The sequence below is a fragment of the Nerophis ophidion genome, linkage group LG03 (assembly GCF_033978795.1).
Source record: "Nerophis ophidion isolate RoL-2023_Sa linkage group LG03, RoL_Noph_v1.0, whole genome shotgun sequence".
NCBI classification, from domain to species: Eukaryota; Metazoa; Chordata; class Actinopteri; order Syngnathiformes; family Syngnathidae; genus Nerophis; species Nerophis ophidion.
The window spans coordinates 53,816,040-53,836,628 of NC_084613.1; the positions used below are offsets into that span (position 1 = coordinate 53,816,040).

A 20,589-nucleotide genomic window follows, 5' to 3' on the forward strand; every position below is an offset into this window, starting at 1 on the left:
CCGTGCTAATTTCAGCAAGACAAGGCCAAGTCACTTGTTACAACAGTATGGCTTCATAGTAAAAGAGTGCGGGTACTAGACTGGCCTGCATTTAGTCCAGACCTGTCTCCCATTGAAAATGTGTGCCGCATTATGAAGCTTAAAATACCTCAACGGAGACCCCGGACGGTTGAACAACTTAAGCTGTACATAAAACAAGAATGGGAAAGAATTCCACTTTCAAAGCTTCAAAAATGTGTTTTCTCAGTTCCCAAAGGTTTATTGAGTGTTGTTAAAAGAAAAGGTGATGTAACACAGTGGGGAACATGCCCTTTCCCAACTACTTTGGCACGTGTTTGTCAAAGTTTGTTGTTGACGAACCCCAAGATGCAGAGAAGGAGGCAGGCATTTTGTAAGTAAACATGATTTAATTCAAATACTTTGACAAAAAACAAACAAAGGGTACAAACAAAAAACACGCACGTGGGCGGATAACAAACAAAGGGAGCTAGCACTGGAGCTAGAAAACAAAAAGGAACTTTAGCATGGGAAACAGAAGTCGTACTTGTACCTAGAAAACAAAACTGGAAGCAGGGAACAAAAGCCAGTAAGCTACAAATAACTAACCAAATATAGCTTACCGCTACGCTGCAAAGATACGACAAGAGCGACAAGAAGTGACATTGACAATCCACGACACAACAGGTAGCAACGGCACAAGAGCGACATGTGGCAACGACAAATCAATAATCCAGCACTGACTGGAGGAACATAGGAGGTAAAATAGGAGCTGGCTGATTGACAATTCAGGTGTGGCCAGGTGCCAATCAGCCACAGCTGAGGGAAAACAGCACACAGGGAGACAAACAGGAAGCTTAACCAAACTAAGAGTGCCGACAGGAACTAAGGACAGGAAATACTAAACACACACAGAGGAAAAACTAAAACACAAACAAACTGTCAGTGACAAGCCTGACAGTGTTGCAGCCATGAAATTCTAAGTTAATTATTATTTGAAAAAAAAATAAAGGTTGCGAGTTTGAACATCAAATATCTTGTCTTTGTAGCATATTCAACTGAATATGGTTTGAAAAGGATTTGCAAATCATTTTATTCAGTTTATATTTACATCCAGCACAATTACCCAACTCAGATGGAAACAGGGTTTGTACATACAGTTCACATTGATAAATAGTTGTTTATAAATTCTAATTCACATCATTTTTATCCTGAATAATTTGCAATAACTGTACCCACTTGAGATTCATTGCAGCCGGCCACCCGGAATGTGGGTTCAGACCAATGATGCCATTGTGGTTAGCGCGGCTCTTCAAGGCACCTGTGATTAAGGGCTATTAAAAATAATCTTGACGAATAATGAGATGAATAAAATTATCCAATTAGATGAAAAGTTTAGTAAGCTACATCCACGCAGCTTTCAAAGACACATTATGGCGCAATAATGTTGTCCCTGGAGTATAGGCCAAAAATGCAAAGCCCTTAACACTTTTAATGTGGTTAGCATGATCTTTTTTTGATGCAAAGGAAGAAGCAAAACCAGAACATGTTTCATTGTAGATAAAAAATGGACTGTTTGTAAACAAGTTGAAAAAACCAACTCAAAAATGTGAAACTATTTCACAGTCTATTTTATATCCTATCATTAGCTGCATTTTTTCCCCCTCGACCACAGTTACATTTTTTTCTTTACTGCTTATGCGAACGAGGACAGGCAATGAGGGTGTTAACATATTTAATTATGACGCCAAGATCCAGTGTGGTGGAAATATTTTTGTCTGTGAGAAACATCCCTCTCCTCCATCGAGGTTGGCGCTTTTTTTTTCAAACTTCTTTGTGTGATTAAAAACAGCAAAATTTATTTTCTAAAGACAAGTTGCTCATAACTGAGTCGAACAGGATCAAGCCAAACTCGATTCAGTTAAGGGTTCATCACAACGTTGTGTTAAGTGAAAAGGATGTTTCACTTCTTCCACCATGTAAAATGTAGTTGTGTGTAAGGATAAAGGGCGGCTGCTTCCTCCTCTGAGTCAGCTGTATGGACTTGATGAAAATGGGAATGAAAATGATTCATATGGGAGCCAATATATTTGGCTTTTGCGCAGTTATTTTGCTCTAGTCATTCTATTTAGTTCAAAAAAATATATGTCGTTTCCAATACTACACATTTAATACATCATCTGATTTACAATAATAGATAATAAGATACGCTTTAAAAAATGTGGTAGTGCATTAACTTTGGTTACTTGCTGTTATAATTTATTGTCAAAGTATCAGATCGGTAACCTGACTCCATACTTGCCAACCCTACCGGATTTTCCGGGAGACTCCCGAAATTCAGCACCTCTCCCGAAAACCTCCCGGGACAAATTTTCTCCCGAAAATCTCCCGAAATTCAGGCGGAGCTGGAGGCCACGCCCCCCTAGCTTCATCAGGACCTGAGTGACGTGTCTGAGAGCGTGTCTGCCCAATGGCGTTATAACTGTAGAATGATCGAGGGCGCGTTCTTGGTTTCTTATGTGAGTTTATTGTTAGGCAGTTTCATTAACGTCCTCCCAGCGCAGTAACAACACACAACAACAGCGGTCAGGTTTACGTCTAACACTCTACCGTAAGGCAGTTTGTCTGCCGTAAACAGCATGTGACACTCTTAAACAGGACAATACTGCCATCTACTGTACATGATGCACCACAACACCTCCAGGCAACTTCAACCCTTTAATCCTCCTACATTCACATTCCATCTCTCCGGATTGTAAACAACCTAATGTAAATAATCGAATGTATTTCTAATGTATATTCTTGTTCTTATGCTATGTGAACTCACTATGTTCTCTGCTGGCTGTACATATCCTACTAAGTCGGACGTACACTGTTTCAATGTCCATTTCTCTGTTGATGCAATTGTTGATGACTGAAGTACTGATATCAACCAAAGCTCCTCATCCCACCCCCCAGATTGTAAATAATTCATTGTATATACTATGATGATTAACTTGTGTGGTGACTGTATTATGCTGATAGTATATATTTGTACTATGGATTGATTAACGTGTACCCCGACTTAAACAAGTTGAAAAACTTATTGCGGTGTTACCACTTAGTGGGCAATTGTACGGAATATGTACTGAACTGTGCAATCTACAAAAAAACGGTTCAATCAATCAATCATGCATTTGTGACAATAACATCTACTTAAGAAAGTGCAGTGCACAACTGCGCACACAACAGCTGTAAATATACTACTCCCCTCTTAACCACGCCCCTCAACCACGCCCCCTGCCACCAACCACGCCCCCGATCCACCCCCGACCACGCCCCCCCCACACCTCCCGAAATCGGAGGTCTCAAGGTTGGCAAGTATGCCTGACTCTAGCCAGATCCTTGTCGTTCGCTGAGCTCCACACAAGGATCTGGGACTTCTCAATAGATGTATTTCAGAAGGCGGGGCCATGTAAAAAAAAATCATTGTATGTGATTGGATAAACCGCTTGTCCGTTATCTTGAATGACGTGCCACTTCAACTACTCACATCCAAGCCAACCCGTGATGCTGATAAGGGCGACGCTGGGAAATCCGAAACATAACAGCCGACATATTGGATGATGACAGAGCGAAAAGTTAACAAATGCCTTCAAAACTGTTCTCTGTTAACCTTTTAAAGAATTATTATTCGATAGATTCGACAAAAAAGTTGCAATAGCAGAATCAATGTCAGGACACGACTCCTCGCTGCGTGCCGCCTTTGTTGTTTGAATCAAACAGTCGTTAGGCGCTACGTCACATCTATAAAATCACACCCGGCAATCCTGAATGGTTCATTACTTTTTGTTTTGGGGGGCACAGGTTCGGTGGCCACGGATGAAGTGTTGGCTGTCCAGAGTCGGGACCCGGGGTGGACTGCTCGCCTGTGCTTCTGTTGGGGACATCTCTGTGGTGCTGACCTGTCTCCGCTCGGGATGGTCTCCGGCTGGCCCCACTATGGACTGGATTCTCCCTATTATGTTAGATCCACTATGGACTGAACTCCCACAATATTATACTAGATCCACTTGACATCCATTGAAACGGTTGCCCAGGGTCACATCTGCGGTCCTCTCCAGGGTTTCTCATTGTCCCATTGAGTTTTTTCCTTGCCCTGATGTGGGATGTGAACCTAGGATGTCGTTGTGGCTTGTACAGCCCTTTGAGACACTTGTGATTTAAGGCTATATAAATAAACATTGATTGATTTATTGATAGTACAGTGTGAGCACTTGTCTGCCTGTGAGTGACATCTTTTTTCAACGCAATTAGCACCACTTTTTCCTACCAAGAAATGTACAACAATATGGATGTAAATGAAACACTAAAATGAAAAAACAAAGTCCACACATGTAGAATAAAAATAATTGCACACTGACCATTTCAAATAGACCGTTTACCAGTAACTTACTTTTTAAATAATACTGATACAACATATTAAATACTACCGTTGTAATGACTCAGCTAACATAAATTGATGTCAGAGAAAACATTACAGCATAAATCTTTATCAGATTGGCATAGTGGAATTTGGACAGTGATTATTTGCATTGCACCAGAAAATTGTATTTACTAGCACGCTTAGCGCCGCTCTAACCTTGACCGACACAAGGCACAGCGTGGCGGTTTAAGTCAAAAGTGTAGAAGGGCGGCGGCGTCTTTCGGATTAGTCAACCACATAATCAGAATGCCCCTCTGCGCTCTCTACCTGGAAGCCGTCTTACTGGCAAACCCTAAAAGCGTTCCCCATAAAGTCGTGTTGACAGACGGTGAAAACGGCGAGACAGACCAAAAAGTAAATAACTACCTCCAAAACGTTTGCAGACATAATCAAGTCCAGAGTGTTTCCTCTATCCAATATGCCTTCAGAGTTTTATAAATAGATATTATACCCTGCTAAATTGGAGACAGGATTGTGCTTCTCTGTAGCTGACATGAGTTTTCTATTATTTGCTTTCACTTTAGAATATTGAAATTGTTAATATCCAGTTACAAATTTCAGCTTGCTCAGCTTGGCATCTAAAGAGGGCCTCACACTGAGTAGGAGCCTCCAATCAAACCCATTCATCGAAGTCTTATATGTAATCTTAATCAAATTATTATTACTTTTTGCCAGATTTATCATTTTTCAAATGTTTAGAATTTCTTTTCTAGCTACTGTGTTGTTTTTATGCATCTGTACGTCTCTTTATCTCTGTGAGTGAGTTTTTTACACCTTGGATTAGGGTTGTGCCAATACCAAGCTTTTGTTATATTGTCATAATGCATGTTGATGACACATTCTACCTGTGGGCGGTATAGCTCGGTTGGTAGAGTGGCCGTGCCAACAACTTAAGAGTTCCTGGTTCAATCCCCGCTTCGGCCATCCTAGTCACTGCCATTGTGTCCTTGGGCAAGACACCTTACCCACCTGCTCCCAGTGCCACCCACACTGGTGTAAAAAATGTAACTTAGATATTGGGTTTCACAATGTAAAGCGCTTTGAGTCACGCTATATAAATATAATTCAGACTCATACTCACACTACAAACAGCGACGACCTAGCATTCTTGTTAACGACTAACGCAAAGCCACTACACAGTCAGTAGTCCTCACCTCCATGGCGGCAAAAAAACTATGTTTCTTACAAATATGGAAAAGGAATAGCCAAACATGCTACACTACACACTGTAGACCAGAGGTGTCAAACTCATTTTAGATTAGGGGCCACATGGAGAAATTTCTGCTCAGAGGTGTGCCGGACTGGTAAAATCACGGCACGATAACTTAAAAAAAAGACAATTTCGGATTGTTTTTTGTTTACAAATAGAAGAAGCACATTCTGTAAATTGTACAAATCATAATGTTGTTGGGTTTTATTTAGACTTACATGTTGCGGTTAATAGGATTCTATCTTTATTAGTCAACTCATTGGTGTTGATTTGAAAACTATCAACATCAAACAAATTGGTAACACTATAGTATAGGGAACACATATTATTCACCATTAATCAGTTGCTTATTAACATGCAAATTAGTAACATATTGGCTCTTAATTTTTGGGACGGTGTGGGGCAATGGGAGAGTGGCCGTGCGCAACCCGAGGGTCCCTGGTTCAATCCCCACCTAGTACCAACCTCGTCACGTTCGTTGTGTCCGGAGCAAGACACTTCACCCTTGCTCCTGATGGGTGCTGGTTAGCGCCTTGCATGGCAGCTCCCTCCATCATTGTGTGAATGTGTGTGTGAATGGGTAAATGTGGAAGTAGTGTCAAAGCGATTTGAGTACATTGAAGGTAGAAAAGCGCTATACAAGTACAACCCATTTATCATTTATTTATTTATTCAATTAGCCATATTAAGTACTTATTAATGCCTTATTATGCATGGCCATATTATACAACCAGTAACTAAGACTCTTCCCTCAATAGCCTCAGAATATTTGCTCTTTGGTAACCCTAACCCTAACTAACCCTTATATGTTACCATGAATTGATTAACGTGGACCCCGACTTAAAGAAGTAGAAAAACTTATTCGGGTGTTACCATTTAGTGGTCAATTGTACGAAATATGTACTGAACTGTGCAATCTACTAATGAAAGTATCAATCAATCAATCAAAAATGTTCCTCTAGTGTACAAATAACTCTAAATTAAGTCTTTGTTACTTTAATAAACAACTTATTACCAAATATTTATATCTCAATCAAATTACAGTATGTTTGATCATTTTCCTCAACTGATGTACTAATATCACCTGGTTTATTTTGTACATATGTAGCAACATCTATAAAGATACAGATAATTGCTATTATGACATCCAGTGGACACATTTAGAACAGCCGTTTCTTTCATTCAAAAATTTCAGGTACATTTTTATACTTATCAAACTCATACCCCGGGCCGGATAAGACCTTTGCGCGGGCCTGATGCAGCCCTCAGCCCGTACATTTGACACCTCTGCCGTAGAAGGATATGCTAACCGCAAGCTATTGAATGTTAACAAAGGTGGGTGGATTGACAGTAACAAAACAAAATATAATGTCAATATATGGTCGATTCTACAGTAGAGGGATGACAATTTTTTAATCATCAAAAAATATTTTGTCGTTGTTGATATTGTTTAAATAAGTCCCTGAACACAAGACGGCTTTAAGGGCAAAACAACCAAATTATTAAATCAGAGCCAATAGTAGAACATCATTTAAATATTTAATGTACAAACCCCGTTTCCGTATGAGTTGGGAAATTGTGTTGGATGTAAATACAAACGGAATACAATGATTTGCAAATCATTGAATGCACTACAAAGAAAAGATATTTGATGTTCAAACTCATAAACTTTATTTTTTTTTTCAAATAATAATTAACTTAGAATTTCATGGCTGCAACACGTGCCAAAGTAGTTGGGAAAGGGCATGTTCGCCACTGTGTTACATCACATTTTCTTTTAACAACACTCAATAAACGTTTGGGAACTGAGGAAACAAATTGTTGAAGCTTTGAAAGTGGAATTCTTTCCCATTCTTGTTTTATGTAGAGCTTCAGTCGTTCAACAGTCCAGGGTCTCCGCTGTCGTATTTTACGCTTCATAATGCGCCACACATTTTCGATGGGAGACATGTCGGGCCTGCAGGCGGGCCAGGAAAGTACCCCCACTCTTTTTTTTTTACGAAGCCACGCTCTTGTAACACTTGTCTTGCTGAAATAAGCAGGGGCGTCCATGATAATGTTGCTTGGATGACAACATATGTTGCTCCAAAACCTGTATGGACCTGTCAGCATTAATGGTGCCTTCACAGATGTGTAAGTTACCCAAGCCTTGGGCATGGGTCACCCCCATACCGTCACAGATGCTGGCTTTTGAACCTTGTGCCTATAACAATCCGAATGGTTATTTTCCTCTTTGTTTTGGAGGACACCACGTCCTCTATTTCCAAATATAATTTGAAATATGTACTCGTCAGACCACAGAACACCTTTCCACTTTGCATCAGTCCATCTTAGGTGAGCTCGGGCCCAGCCAAGCCGGCGTCATTTCAGGATATTGTTGATAAATGGGTTTGTCTTTGCATAGTAGAGTTTTAACTTGCACTTACAGATGTAGCAACCAACTGTAGTTACTGACAGTGGTTTTATGAAGTGTTCCTGAGCCCATGTGGTGATATCCTTTACACACTGATGTCAGTTTTTGATGCTGTACTGCCTGATGGATCAAAAGTACGTAATATCATCGCTTACGTGCAGTGATTTCTCCAGATTCTCTGAACTTTTTGATGATTTTACGGACCATAGATGGTAAAATCCCTAAATTCCTTGCAATAGTTCGTTGAGAAATGTTGTTCTAAAACTGTTCGACAATTTGCTTACAATGTGGTGACCCTCACCCTAACCTTGTTTGTGAATTACTTAGCATTTCATGGAAGCTGCTTTTATACCCAATCATGGCACCCAACTGTTCCCAATTAGCCTGCACACCTGTGGGAGGTTCCATATAAGTGTTTGATGAGCATTCCCCAACTTTATCAATATTTATTTCCACCTTTCCCAACTTCTTTGTCACGTGTTGCTGGCATCAAATTCTAAAGTTAATGATTATTTGCAAAAAAATTAATGTTTATCAGTTTGAACATCAAATATGTTGTCTTTGTAGCATATTCAACTGACTATGGGTTGAATATTCCGTTTATATTTACATCCAACACAATTTCCCAACTCGTATGGAAACGGGGTTTGTATATTATAACACATCCTGTGTTTTTGTCTGATTACAATTGGAATGGAAAGTGTAATCATTCACTGATTTTGGATATTTGAAGTAATCCCGATAAGTCTGTCTTGCAAGACCAGCGATTAACGCTGTGCTACATGTGGGAGAAAGATCGCAAGGGAATTGTGCTATTATGTTCTAATCAGAGTGGCAGAGCAGGAAAATGCAACGAAAGTTTTTGTAAAAATTTCCATTTTATGCGCCATTTCATACATTAAATACAATCTTACATGCACTTTTCAAGCAAAACAGGGACCCCGCCACAGATCTCTGGACCCTACACATAGCCCGTGATCTGCTGAGGGACGGCCCTGGTGGTGGAGATTTTCCCCTTCGATAGATGGCAACCAATGAGCCTTGCTGACATCTTATCAATGACTTCAATGAGCTTGAAAGAGGTCGGTATGAATATTTATTAAAGTTGGGGAACTAGTCTTTGGTGGGCCAAATTTGGGCACTCCTTATCTAAAGAATACATTCTCTGCATTAGGAGACATGCCCATACTGGCTCTCAGACAGAGCTGTCCGATATAAGTCAGTGAGTGTTGAACTGTTTAGGTGAACGGAAAGTTCAAATCCAGGCTCAGGATCTTTCTGTGTGGAGTTTGCATGTTCTCCCCGTGACTGCGTGGGTTCCCTCCGGGTACTCCGGCTTCCTCCCACCTCCAAAGACATGCACCTGGGGATAGGTTGATTGGCACCACTAAATTGGCCCTAGTGTGTGAATATGAGTGTGAATGTTGTCTGTCTATCTATGTTGGCCCTGCGATGAGGTGGCGACTTGTTCAGGGTGTACCCCGCCTTCCACCCGATTGAAGCTGAGATAGGCGCCAGCACCCCCCGCGACACCAAAAGGGAATAAGCAGTAGAAAATGGATGGATGGATGGAAACATCTTGTAAGACAAGCTGAACAGTCCATTTGTGATGAATTCAATGACAACACATTAATCTGGAAAAATGACAACAATAACAGGCAAATCTATATACTGTAGATCAGGGGTCACCAACGCGGTGCCCGCGGGCACCAGGTAGCCCATAGGGACCAGATGAGTAGCCCGCTGGCCTGTTCTAAAAATAGCTCAGATAGCAGCACTTACCAGTGAGCTGCCTCTATTTTTAAAATTATATTCATTTACTAGCAAGCTGGTCTCGCTTTGCTCGACATTTTTCATTCTAAGAGAGACAAAACTCAAATACTATTTGAAAATCCAAGAAAATATTTTAAAGACTTGGTCTTCACTTGTTTAAATGAATTCATTTATTTTTTTCACTTTGCTTCTTATAACTTTCAGAAAGACAATTTTAGAGAAAAAAATACAACCTTAAAAATGATTTTAGGATTTTTAAACACTTTTACTTTTTTACCTTTTAAATTCCTTCCTCTTCTTTCCTGATAATTTAAATCAATGTTCAAATAAATTTATTTTTTTATTGTAAAGAATAATAAATGCATTTTAATTTAATTCTTCATCTTAGCTTCTGTTTTTTCGAGGAAGAATATTTGTGAAATATTTCTTCAAACTTATTATGATTAAATTTCCCCCAAAAAATTCCGGCAAATCTAGAAAATCTGTAGAGTCAAATTTAAATCTTATTTCAAAGTCTTTTGACTTCATTTTAACATTTTTGTTCTGGAAAATCTAGAAGAAATAATGATTTGTCTTTGTTAGAAATATAGCTTGGTCCAATTTGTTATATATTCTAACAAAGTGCCGATTGGCTTTTAACCTATTTAAAACATGTCATCAAAATTATAAAATTAATCTTATTCAGGAAAAATGACTAATGATGATCCATAAATTATTTTTTTTATTTTTTCAAAAAGATCCGAAGGAGCTAGTTTTTCTGTTAAATTTTTTCGGTTGAATTTTGAATTTTAAAGAGTCGAAATTGAAGATAAATTGTTTCAAAATTGAATTTTCTTTTTTTTCGTGTTTTCTCCTCTTTTAAACCATTCAGTTTAGTGTTTTTTTCGTCTTTTATTCTCTACAAAAAAACCTTCTGTAAAAGGAAAAAAAAATGTACGCCGGAATGACAGACAGAAATACCCGTTTTTTTTTATATATATAGATTTATTTATTAAAGGTAAATTGAGCAAATTGGCTATTTCTGGCAATTTATTTAAGTGTGTATCAAACTGGTAGCCCTTATCATTAATCAGTACCCAAGAAGTAGCTCTTGGTTTCAAAAAGGTTGGTGACCCCTGCTGTAGATGAACAAAACTTAGCAAATGTTTATGAAAAAAAACAGACTTTACAGAAAATGATTTTTGTCAATGCATTGAAGTCAGAATTTACAGACTTCATAGCTAACGTATCAATTCTGTCGTGTTTGCATTTGTCAGTATTAGAAATCTAAGAGACTCTTGCAGGTGTAGCCTTATTGTGGTTTTCAGCGAGCAGCACTGAGTCTGCATCAGATTAGCGCCTCATTTTTGCAAAGCTCTCCATTGCACTTTTTCATAACAGACCAACGGTCACTTTATCGTGCAGCACATTATCAGTTTAACGTGGCAAGAACATGGCTTTGTCTGTCTGGTCTGCCAAGGGGCTTGATGCACATGTCTCGTATGTTTTATGTGCGACTGGGTAATGTATGTGAGGTTTTTCTGTTTTGCTTTGTTTTTTTTAACAACGTTCTGAGGTTTCTGAGGTGAGGCATCTTCTGTTTTTTCACGAGAATGGCAGCTGATGCGTGTCTGCACTGTGAGATGACGTGCCAGAATTGCCAGCATACAGTATGACAAGAAACTCGTCTTATTTGAAAGTCACAACAAAAAATGTTTTATAGGTCAATACCTCCTGACCCCAAAATGGATGCGGACATTATTTCCATGAGCTGCATGTTGCACTTTATTCAAATCAGCGCTTCGGAGGCATTTAATATTCCTCTTCATTTTGGCTAGAATCAAGCCCGACTAGAGAAATTACACTCACTGTGTAATACAAGTTGTTAATGTAACCACGGGGGTATTCGGCTTACATGGGGTCGCCTCGATTTGAAAGGGTTTTGGATTTAATTAGTCTTGGCCGTTGTTCTGTCCTGCTTCTGTTAAAGAAACGTGTCATTCTAAATTGTAAAAGGACATTGCATATTTTTTTATGATTTCCAATAGTGATTACAGTAACCATCGCAATTTTTGCAATGTACTGTCTCACTTCTTCTTCCTCTTGACAATCAAAATCAGGCTGCACATCCCAGTGATCATGGGTGCCCAAAAGTATTGCCTCCCAGGGGGCCAAAGTGGAAATGTGGTAAAAAGCAGCGATTTTTAGTAAGGATGTTGTTGTGATCCGATATCCGGATCAGACCATATTTCTTGTTTTGTTCCATTTGTGTGTCATAGTCTGCCAATGTTTGCATTAGTTCCTTTTCTGTATCACATTCTGTTGTTTGGACTTCCTTATTTCCTGTTTATTCTGTCACCATGGTAGCTTGTTAGTTCACCTGCCCCTTCCTTTCTACGCACACCTGTTTCTCATAATCACCTCCCTTATTTAAGCTCGTCCCTTTTCGTTATTCATTCTCGGATCCTAGTTTGCTTTCACGCAACAGTTGATTAATTGTTTTCCATTCTATTACTCGCTAGCTCTCACGCTAAGCTCTATTTTATTCCTAGCTTTCATGCTAGTCGCTTTGGTTTCCTGTTTTGTGCCTTCGTGCCAAGTGTTTGTGTTCCGTTTGTTTTCCCTAGCTTTCCATGCTAGTGCTTTAGTTTCCCTTTCTGTTAGCACCAGTGTTTTGTTTCTAGCCTGTTTTATTAATTTAATCAATCCTTTATTCCTTAACTTTTGCTGTGTTCTTGCCGACGCATCTACGGAGGAACAAATCCGGCATCGTTATGCCACACAGTCTTCACAGATGTCCTGATACAACTTTTTCACTTCACATACAATACTGATACTGAAGCCTTTCATAATGGCTGAAAGCGATATTTATCCGATACAATGCATGCATCACACATACTTGTTTTATTTTGTAACGAGTAATGTTAGAAAAAGTTTGATCGAGTGAAATTGATCAAACCTAGAACAACAATAGGTATGAAATGTCCGGAAGATGAAGTGGAGTGGTAATTGTTTTTTGGTAACACCTAATAGATCAAATAATTCATAATGTCAAGATCATGAAGCAATATGCTGAATGATGCTGGCACGTTTGTTACTGTATACTGACTTGGAGATTTTGTATGCATGTGTAAGTAATATGCAACTATGAATATTTGATACATGATTATATTGACAAAAGTGGTGTTATAGACTGCAGTGTGGTTCAATGAAGGACACTCTTACGGATGTCTAGCTTGTGTGCTATTGATGATTAGCTGTTGTGTAGCTGCTACCTCCTGATAGCCTAAAGCCTACAATGGTTACTTTTTATAAATAAAATGTAAGCTTTTTTTTATAAATAAAAAGTAAAATACAAGAAATAACCAACATTGTGTGTTTATTGGAGGACATTTAGATAATAACTAACTGTCCAACTTTGCAGAAATAAACATGCTGCAGGCCTGCTTGTATCGGACACTTTACATGCAAGCTGAGCTAATACTTTTTTTTTTTTCTAATATCACAGTAGGGTTGGGTGATATAGGAAAGGATATGGTAGACTTTATTAATGTAATGAATATTAAATAACACATTGTGCACATACATTTGCACCATACATAGATGTATGTTTAAAAAACAAACAAACATCATCAGTGTTAAATATTAAACACCAACACAAATATACACTCAGGCTGCCTTTACTGCGTTCAATTCCATCATTTTAATACTATCGTTATTCCTGGGAATACATTTTGCATTTTGATGAAACATTCTACCTGTGTCCCGCAAACAGTGACAAGCTACTGAACACATCCTCAACGCAATGTAGTGTCCTTGCTAGCAGCTAATGTCCCGCCACAGTGCAACGCTTTTTCGAAGTTAGCAATCCTCGCCTCCGTGGCGGGAAAAATAAATTATTTATTAGTTATAAATATCCTCCCTGGAGGACGGGAAATAGCTAAACATGCTACTCTACACACCATACAAATATGCTAACCATTAAACTAGAGCTCCTAAATGTAAACAGAGGTAGGTGGATCGATACAACTATCTACAGTAACGATACCAAAAATAGTGATAGTAAATAGTCTATATTTCAGTGGTTGGATTGACAGTGTTCTATTATTAAAAAACTGTTTATTTTTTTTTTCTATACAAATACAAACCCCGTTTCCATATGAGTTGGGAAATTGTCTTAGATGTAAATATAAACGGAATACAATGATTTGCAAATCATTTTTAACCCATGATCAGTTGAATATGCTACAAAGACGACATATTTGATGTTCAAACTGATAAACATTTTATTTTTTTGCAAATAATCATTAACTTTGGAATTTGATGCCAGCAACAACTGACAAAGAAGTTGGGAAAGGTGGCAATAAATACTGATAAAGTTGAGGGATTCTCATCAAACACTTATTTGGAACATCCCACAGGTGTGCAGGCTAATTGGGAACAGGTGGGTGCCATGATTGGGTATAAAAACAGCTTCGGTGAAATGCTCAGTCATTCACAAACAATGACGGGGCGAAGGTCACCACTTTGTGAACAAATGTGTAAGCAAATTGTCAGTTTAACAGTTTAAGAACACCATTTCTCAACGGTCTATTGCAAGATATTTAGGAATTTCACCATCTACGGTCTGTAATACCATCAAAAGGTTCAGAGAATCTGGAGAAATCACTAAACGTAAGCGATGATATAACCGGCTTTCTTTCCCTCAGTCGGTACTGCATCAAAAAGCAACATCAGTGTGTAAATGATATCACCACATGGGCTCAGGAACACTTCAGAAAACCACTGTCAGTAACTACAGTTTGTCGCTACATCTGTAAGTGCAAGTTAAAACTACTATGCAAAGCCAAACCCATTTATCAACAACACCCAGAAACGCCGCCGGCTTCTCTGGGCCTGAGCTCATCTAAGATGGACTGATGCCAAGTGGAAAAGTGTTCTGTGGTCTGACGAGTCCACATTTCAAATAGTTTTTGGGAAACGATGAACGTTGTGTCATCTGGACCAAAGAGGAAAAGAACCATTAGGACTGTTCTAGGTGCAAAGTTGAAATTCTAAGTTAATTATTATTTGCAAAAAAAAAAATAAAGTTTATGAGTTTGAACATCAAATATCTTGTCTTTGTAGTGCATCCAACTGAATATGGGTTGAATAGGATTTGCAAATCATTGTATTCCGTTTGTATTTACATCTAACACAATTTCCCAACTCATTTAGAAACGGGGTTTGTAGATTACATTTTTTAATCCATGGACACAGGAGCATTTTAAGTGCAAAAAATAATGTATTTAAATCCGGGCAAATAGTAGGTGAAAAAAAAAAAATACTGTTAATTGATATCGTTAAACTGCCATCCTGTGTATTTGTCTGATTATAATGGTGATCAAAAATGTAATCATTTAATGATCTTGAAAATTTGAAGTATCAGCATTGGTATGACCAATACTGTCCCTGTATCTACTTGGTATTGGATCGATTGCTAAATTTGTAGTATTGCCTAAAACTAATGTAAAGTATCCTAACAACAGAAGAATATGTGTTTGTTACATTTTACCGGTAGGTAGAAACATGTTACAACTGAAAGTAATCAACTATTAAATTAGCTAAATTTTGAAGAAGATAATAACCATAAATGGCGAAATGTTACCCCATTTGTCAGCATTCAATTTAGGAACTTTTTAATGTGTTCTGAAATAGTTCTATTACCATTTATATGTACGTTATGACATATTGTGATATATATCATTATAGCAAGAGGCTGCACTATATATCGTGGTATAGATTTCAGTCAATATGGCCCCATCCCAGTATCACACCAATAACCCATGTCGATATCAGATTGAGACACCCCTCATTTTTAAGCGTGAAACTCAAATAACCAAAATAATAAATAATAAAGTTCCTGCCCTGGCGGGCCTCATTTTTTGGAACCCCTGCTTTAGCGGCTGGAATTGCCTGATGTTAGATGAAACGTGAAGTGGGTGGGCGGTAAACAGTGGGGAGCTAAAACTACAGATCCAGCAGTTAAAGAGAAGAAAGGGTGAAAAAGTTGTCATGAGGAAGTTATAAAAGTGTCTGTCGCGGCGGAGAGAACACTACAACATCATCCGTTGTTACTGTGGTTCCGTGGAGGCTATCAGAGGATTGCTTCTCATACGAGCCCCAGATGTACTGTTTACTGACTGTGTGTGAGGCGCCGCTCATTTGAGTATGCACTCTGCAAACAATTAGGGGCTCTTGTGGCTGTCTTTAATTAACACTGCATCAAGGCCTTAATTGGGAGAGGGATTAACTTTTTTTCTGCTGCCTCCGTTGGGTGTGAGGAAAGGCGGGAAACAGTGGCTACTTAGCCAGTTGCTTATGAACTTTCTAACTCCTTGTTTTCTACTGTAGCGAAAGCTTTGAGCCCATGTGGTGATATCATTAACAATATTTTAACATAAGCTGCAAAAAAATATTTAAATATTTAAATTCTACTAAGTCTCAGTCACAAGAATTTTATAGTAAAAGCAGTGGGTTTTTTCAGAGCATGTAAAAAAAATGTAATAAATGGAATGGAAAAACTGTTTTTAGCGGTAAAATTCAAGCAACAGAGCTAGCAGTTTGTTTGTTTTTTTTTACTGTCAAAGCTTGTTGTTTCAATGTTTTTTAGTTTGTTTTTCAAAGTTTTAGTACAGTGGTTCTAAAATGGGGGTACGCGTACCCCTGGGAGTATGAAGGTATGCCAAGGGGTACGTGAGATTTTTTAAAAATATTCTAAAAAGATCAACAATTCAAAAATCCTTTATACATACATTTATTGAATGATACTTCAACAAAATATGAATATAAGTTCATAAACTGGGAAAAGAAATGTAACAATGCAATATTCAGTGTTGACAGCTAGATTTTTTTGTGGACATGTTCCATAAATATTGATGTTAAAGATTTTTTTTTTTGTGAAGAAATTTTTAGAATTAAGTTCTTGAATCCAGATGGATCTCTATTACATTCCCCAAAGAGGGCTCTTTAAGTTGACGATTACTTTTATGTGTAGAAATATTTTTTTATAATTGAATCATTTGTTTATTTTTCAACAAGTTTTTAGTTATTTTTATATCTTTTTTTCCAAATATTTCAAGAAAGACCACTACAAATGAGCAATATTTTGCATTGTTATACAATTTAATAAATCAGAAACTGATGACATAGTGCTGTATTTTACTTCTTTATCTCTTTTTTTCAACCAAAAATGCTTTGCTCTGATTAGGGGGTACTTGAATTAAAAAAATGTTCACAGGGGGTACATCACTGAAAAAAGGTTGAGAACCACGGCAGTAAGGAATGGGTATGGAATTCAGTGTTTCTGCAGGCGCTGACCAAACTCAGTCGGTACTGCCGGGTATCGAAAATCAAAAGGTGCCATATTTCGATACATTTGTTACATGCAACGTCACGTCCGGTTTCAGACTAAACACCGGCTCATGTAAACAACGACTCAAGCAGCACTCAGGGCGGACTCAGTCGAACTCCATCAAAGTTATGTTGCAATTTTCAAATTCAAATTGGAATCACCATGGCAACAAATGGTTTGCTCATTAAGTCCAGTATAGAGCACTCACCTCACCACACAGACCAAAAGTACCTCCTGGAAAGAAAGCATCTTAATATGTTTCTCTCTCTATCTCTCACTCTCTCTCTCTCTCTCTCTCTCTCTTTCTCTTGTATTATATTGCTGCATTCCAGTAAAGAGAGCTTGTATTCGCGCCGAGAGTTTTCTCCTGATAATGAACGTTTGTGGTGAGAATCCCATTATGGCGCATTATGAGTGGAAATGCAAGGAGAGGAGGGGAGCTTTGACGGTCGTTGCATGGACGCATCCCTTTCACTTTGATATATGTAATATCATGCAATCTTGTCCAAAATAACCATTGAAAAGAGGTTGCGCGTGACGCAGGGGAGGGGGGTTTCAGCAGTTAGGGGTGGGGGTTTAGAGAATGGGGGCGGATCAGGACTCACCTCTGAGCAGACTGCTGCTGTAGTTGGAGAAGGAGTCAAAGATGCTGTTGGATGCCATGACAGGGAACGTCTCTCAGCACAACCTTCTGCAAAAGAGAGAACGCCTTCAGCCTGTTTGCGAGCAAGAGTCCGGGAGTTTGTGACCGCCGTTGGAATCCCAAAAAAGCCACAAACCGGCACAGAGCAGCAGTAGCACGAGTTAGCAGAGACAAGGTGGAGGTCAGAAAAGAGAATGATACGAACAAAAGTGGCAAACAAGAAGCATGGTGGCTCCAAAGGCGGGCTCACCAGAGAGGCCCACTAAACTGACCTCGGGGGGGCAGGGGCGGGTGAGACAGGAAAGGGTTCGGTTCACGCTCCTCTCTGATGGACTTCGAGGTCTGAGGTTAGCGAGGTAGCCTGATAGCGTGGTCCTCGTTTCTCCAGCCCAACGTTGGTACCCTGACTAAGGAGTCAGTGCTTGTAAAACGCTAAATGCCACAGTGCATCTGCATCCTCCTCGCCATCCTCCACACCACGCAGGCACGCACGCTCCCCCTCCGTGAGTGGTGGAGCCTGCGTCACATGTGACGTGAGGTCATTGGGCCTTTCCCTCCCCTCCCCGCTTCCTTTCCTATCGTCTTTTGCTTATTTTCTCATCCCTCTGGTTTCTCTTTCTCAGTTCTTACTTTCCATCTAAACTCACTTTTTATTGGGCGTCCAAGTTTTTGCAGACACTCTATTTTCTTTTCAGTTAAAACTGGGTGGAGGCATCCGCCGCAGTGGTTGCGATGAGGGTTTTTTCACAGAGCCCCCAGATCAGCGCACCAGAAGTGTGGTGGCATTGAAATGCACTAAGCCAAAAGATGGTAGCGAACGAGAGAGGAAACCAATATAACTTCTCAACAACACAAAGTGTTGCCGTTGGAGGCACATGTGCTGTGTGTGCTGTGCTAGTTTTAAATTTGTCTGACTCACGGCACATCTGTGTTTGTAAGAACTGGTGGTTTTGGGCCTGCAAAACCTCCACCCTCACTTACCACTTGATAGTATCGTAATCTTTGTCTCATTAGAGGCAACAGTAGCAGTAGTTCAATTATTATCTATGTTGTCACGCACTATGTTCATCTTTTCTGAAATTTTTCAAGGAGTATCCACTTTGTCTCGTCCTTTATTACATGAGGACTTTCCCAAATGCGTCCATGGACTACAATCTGAGGCAGGGGTAGGGAACCTATGGCTCTAGAGCCAGATGTGGCTCTTTTGATGAGTGCACCTGACTCTCAAATAAATCTTAGCTGACATTGCTTAACACGGTAAGTAATGAATAATTCCGCTGGTAATCACGGTGTCAAAAATAACGTTCAAAATATAAAACATGCTCATGCATTTTAATCCATCCATCCGGTTTCTACCACACCTGTTCAAGAAGTCGCATTAACGGTAAGAAGTTTTTTATTTTTTGTTGGTTAGCTTCAGAATAACAATGTTATTAAAAATAATGAAACTTATTATACTCTAAAAATGTTGGTCTTACTTAAAAATGCATGCATTTAGTTGTATTCAGTGTTAAAAAAATATATTGTATGGCTCTCACGGAAATACTTTTTAAAATATTTGGCCTGTATGGCTCTCTCAGCCAAAAAGGTCCCCGACCCCTGATCTGAGGCATTATGGATTTATTTCTAGGTATTGCATGTAGCATGTTGCACACTCCCCCTTACACAGTCAAATAAAAGTCTCTGTCAGGAGCACGCTTGGCAGTAGTTGGCATGACCCCAGGATGCAGGAAGGGGCTTGCAGCTAAAAAGGAGGTTTAATGTGAAAAAAGAACAAACAAATCAGCGTCGCAAGGAAGGCGACACTCACAGGTAAACCCACCTGGTTAGTGATCAGGAGCAAGTGTGGAAAACAGTGCTCAGAAACAATGGTAAAGGACATAACTTACACATGAAGTGAAACAAAAATAAGAGCGCTAGACAGGAAGGAAAACTAAACACAGGAAAACAAAAACCCCAAAACCGTCACTCAATGTCTTGTGCTTGGCTAAAGCCGGCATTGCTAGTTGTTCTTAGTCACTATCCACACCACCACCCTACTAGTCAGTTATTCGATTTGTTTCAATTATTAATTTTTCGTTTTTCCACAGTGCTGAATCAAAGTTCTCAAGATGACTGGTACTGTGGAGCCCGGCACTGCCTCCGTCTGGCGGATCCCTACAGGACGGGCACCGTTTCTCTCCATTTCTCGGTCGAAAAGTGTGACTAAATGCACAGTGTCTGTGCGGATAGTTAGGCTGCCAATTGTCCCTCAAAAAACAATACCGTCCTGTAGTTTAAAAAACAAAGTAAGTTCCAGGGCATTCACTCTGTATTTTTGTGACAGTGAGAATAAAACATATAAGGCAGAGTTTTCTGCCTAATTTCTGGAAATTCGACTCTAAATATGGCTTTTTACCTCAGTGATATTTTTTTTTCAAAAAAGGAGCATTTGGGGAAGTTTGGAGATTGTTGTTGTCTATTACATCCACAAGGTATATGCTAATTTAGTTCTAGCTAAAACTTTTTGAGAAGTGTCACTTAGCAACTCTGTTTTCTTGTTGTTATTATAATAGTATTGTCCTCAAAACAATACATATGTTGTTTTTTCGTTTTTTATTCAACATAAATGTGTCCAGATTTATGATAGTGACACAAGACTTTATGACCGTGACATTACATGAGTCTCCAACAAGTAGCTGGTGATACAAAATTTCAACAAAAAGGTCAAATTAAA

General features: G+C 39.1%; 1 protein-coding gene across 2 annotated transcripts in view; it reads right to left on the reverse strand.

The window, feature by feature from the left end:
* runx3 (RUNX family transcription factor 3) overlaps positions 1-18,300 on the reverse strand; it is a 116,788-nt gene extending 98,488 nt beyond the window's left edge. Inside the window, exons 1-2 of one of the 2 annotated variants that reach the window (XM_061895628.1) lie at positions 18,146-18,300; positions 17,836-17,921 (exon numbers count right to left, since the gene is read on the reverse strand). In XM_061895628.1, coding sequence (XP_061751612.1) covers positions 17,836-17,893 — 58 coding nt within the window. In that variant the 5' untranslated portion in view covers positions 17,894-17,921; positions 18,146-18,300. The remainder of the gene's footprint in view (positions 1-17,835; positions 17,922-18,145) is intronic. The other variant, XM_061895627.1, reaches the window with a different exon arrangement.
* Between the last annotated feature and the right edge of the window lie 2,289 nt (positions 18,301-20,589).